Here is a 1,351-nt window from a genome sequence, read left to right on the forward strand (position 1 = left end):
GCCGAGGGCGCCGAGGCGGGGGTCCCGCGACCCCTGCTCAGCTGCGCGCAGGCGCTGGACGACGACCTGCAGCGCGAGGCCCACACGGTGACTGCGCACCTGACCTCCAAGGTGGGGGGGGGTCCCGGGGCGGGGCGAGGGCCGTGTCGCCGCCGCCTTGCTGAGCGGCCCCTTTCCCCAGATGGTGGGCGACGTCCGGAAGTACGTGCAGCATGTCAGCCTGTCGCCCGACTCCATCCAGAACGACGAGGTGCGGCCGGGCTGGGCCGGGGGCCGGGGGCCGGGGCGGGTGCTGGGGCCGAGGAGGGCGCGCCCTGAGCAGCCCTTCCGCAGGCCGTCGCCCCGCTCATGAAGTACCTGGACGAGAAGCTGGCCCTGCTGAACGCCTCCCTGGTGAAGGGGAACCTGGACAGGTAGTCCCGGAACGCGGGAGGGGAGCGGGCCGGCGCGGGACGCTCACGGACGCGGGGTCCCCGCAGGGTGCTGGAGGCCCTGTGGGAGCTGCTGCTGCAGGCGATCCTGCAGGCGCTGGGCGCCGACCGCGACGTCTCGGCTGACTTCTACGGCCGCTTCCACTTCGCGCTGCAGGTAAGGCCTTCCCCCCCGCCCCGCGTTCCCTGCGGCCTGCGGGGGCCACGGCGCTCGGGCGCTTCCTATGCTGGCGCCGGACCCCGCCTGGGCGCTGTCTGGACCAGGCGCCCGTCTTTTCCCAAGCGTCGCGGGGGATCCTGAGAAGCCCTGGAACGTCTCCACCCGGTCGGTCCCCTGGCCCGGCTGCCCCGTTACAGCTCTCACTCCTGTCCCCGCCGCAGGCCCTGGTGAGCTGCTTCCACGCCGAGGGCCAGGGGCTGCCTCTGGAGAGCCTGAGAGACGCCAGCTACAAGGTGAGCCCTGCGAGGCGTGGCACCCGACGACCCGCGCGCCCGCTAGTCCCCGCTCTCCCGGAAGAAGCGGGCCGTGACGGCGCGAGCCCGTCGGGCGTCCCCAGCGCACCCACCCGCCGCCCCGTGCTCTCCGCAGAGGCTGGAGGAGGAGCTGCGCCTGCACAGGTGCTCCACTCGCGAGTGCATCGACCAGTTCTACCTGGACAAGCTCAAGCAGGTGGGGCTGCCCCGGTGCGCGCAGGCGGCCTGCCGCCGGGAGTGCGCGCCGCGGGAGCCCCGGGCTCGGTTGTCTGCCCTTTCCGCAGAGGCCCATGGAGCAGAACAGGTTCGGGCGCCTGAGCGTCCGCTGCTACTACGAGGCGGCCGAGCAGCGGCTGGCGGTGGAGGTGCTGCACGCTGCCGACCTGCTGCCGCTGGACGCCAACGGTGCGCGCGTGCGCGCTAGGCGCGGAGCGGGGCGGGGCCGG

General features: G+C 74.1%; 1 protein-coding gene across 1 annotated transcript in view; it reads left to right on the forward strand.

The window, feature by feature from the left end:
- BAIAP3 (BAI1 associated protein 3) overlaps positions 1 to 1,351 on the forward strand; it is a 7,475-nt gene that overhangs the window by 5,393 nt on the left and 731 nt on the right. Inside the window, exons 24-30 of the mRNA XM_007939640.1 lie at positions 7 to 111; positions 182 to 250; positions 334 to 413; positions 480 to 588; positions 813 to 884; positions 1,021 to 1,101; positions 1,190 to 1,310. Of these exons, the coding sequence (XP_007937831.1) occupies positions 7 to 111; positions 182 to 250; positions 334 to 413; positions 480 to 588; positions 813 to 884; positions 1,021 to 1,101; positions 1,190 to 1,310 (637 nt within the window). The remainder of the gene's footprint in view (positions 1 to 6; positions 112 to 181; positions 251 to 333; positions 414 to 479; positions 589 to 812; positions 885 to 1,020; positions 1,102 to 1,189; positions 1,311 to 1,351) is intronic.

Source organism: Orycteropus afer, unplaced genomic scaffold (genome assembly GCF_000298275.1).
Source record: "Orycteropus afer afer isolate SDZICR_OR568_19922 unplaced genomic scaffold, OryAfe1.0 scaffold00061, whole genome shotgun sequence".
Taxonomy (NCBI): Eukaryota; Metazoa; Chordata; class Mammalia; order Tubulidentata; family Orycteropodidae; genus Orycteropus; species Orycteropus afer.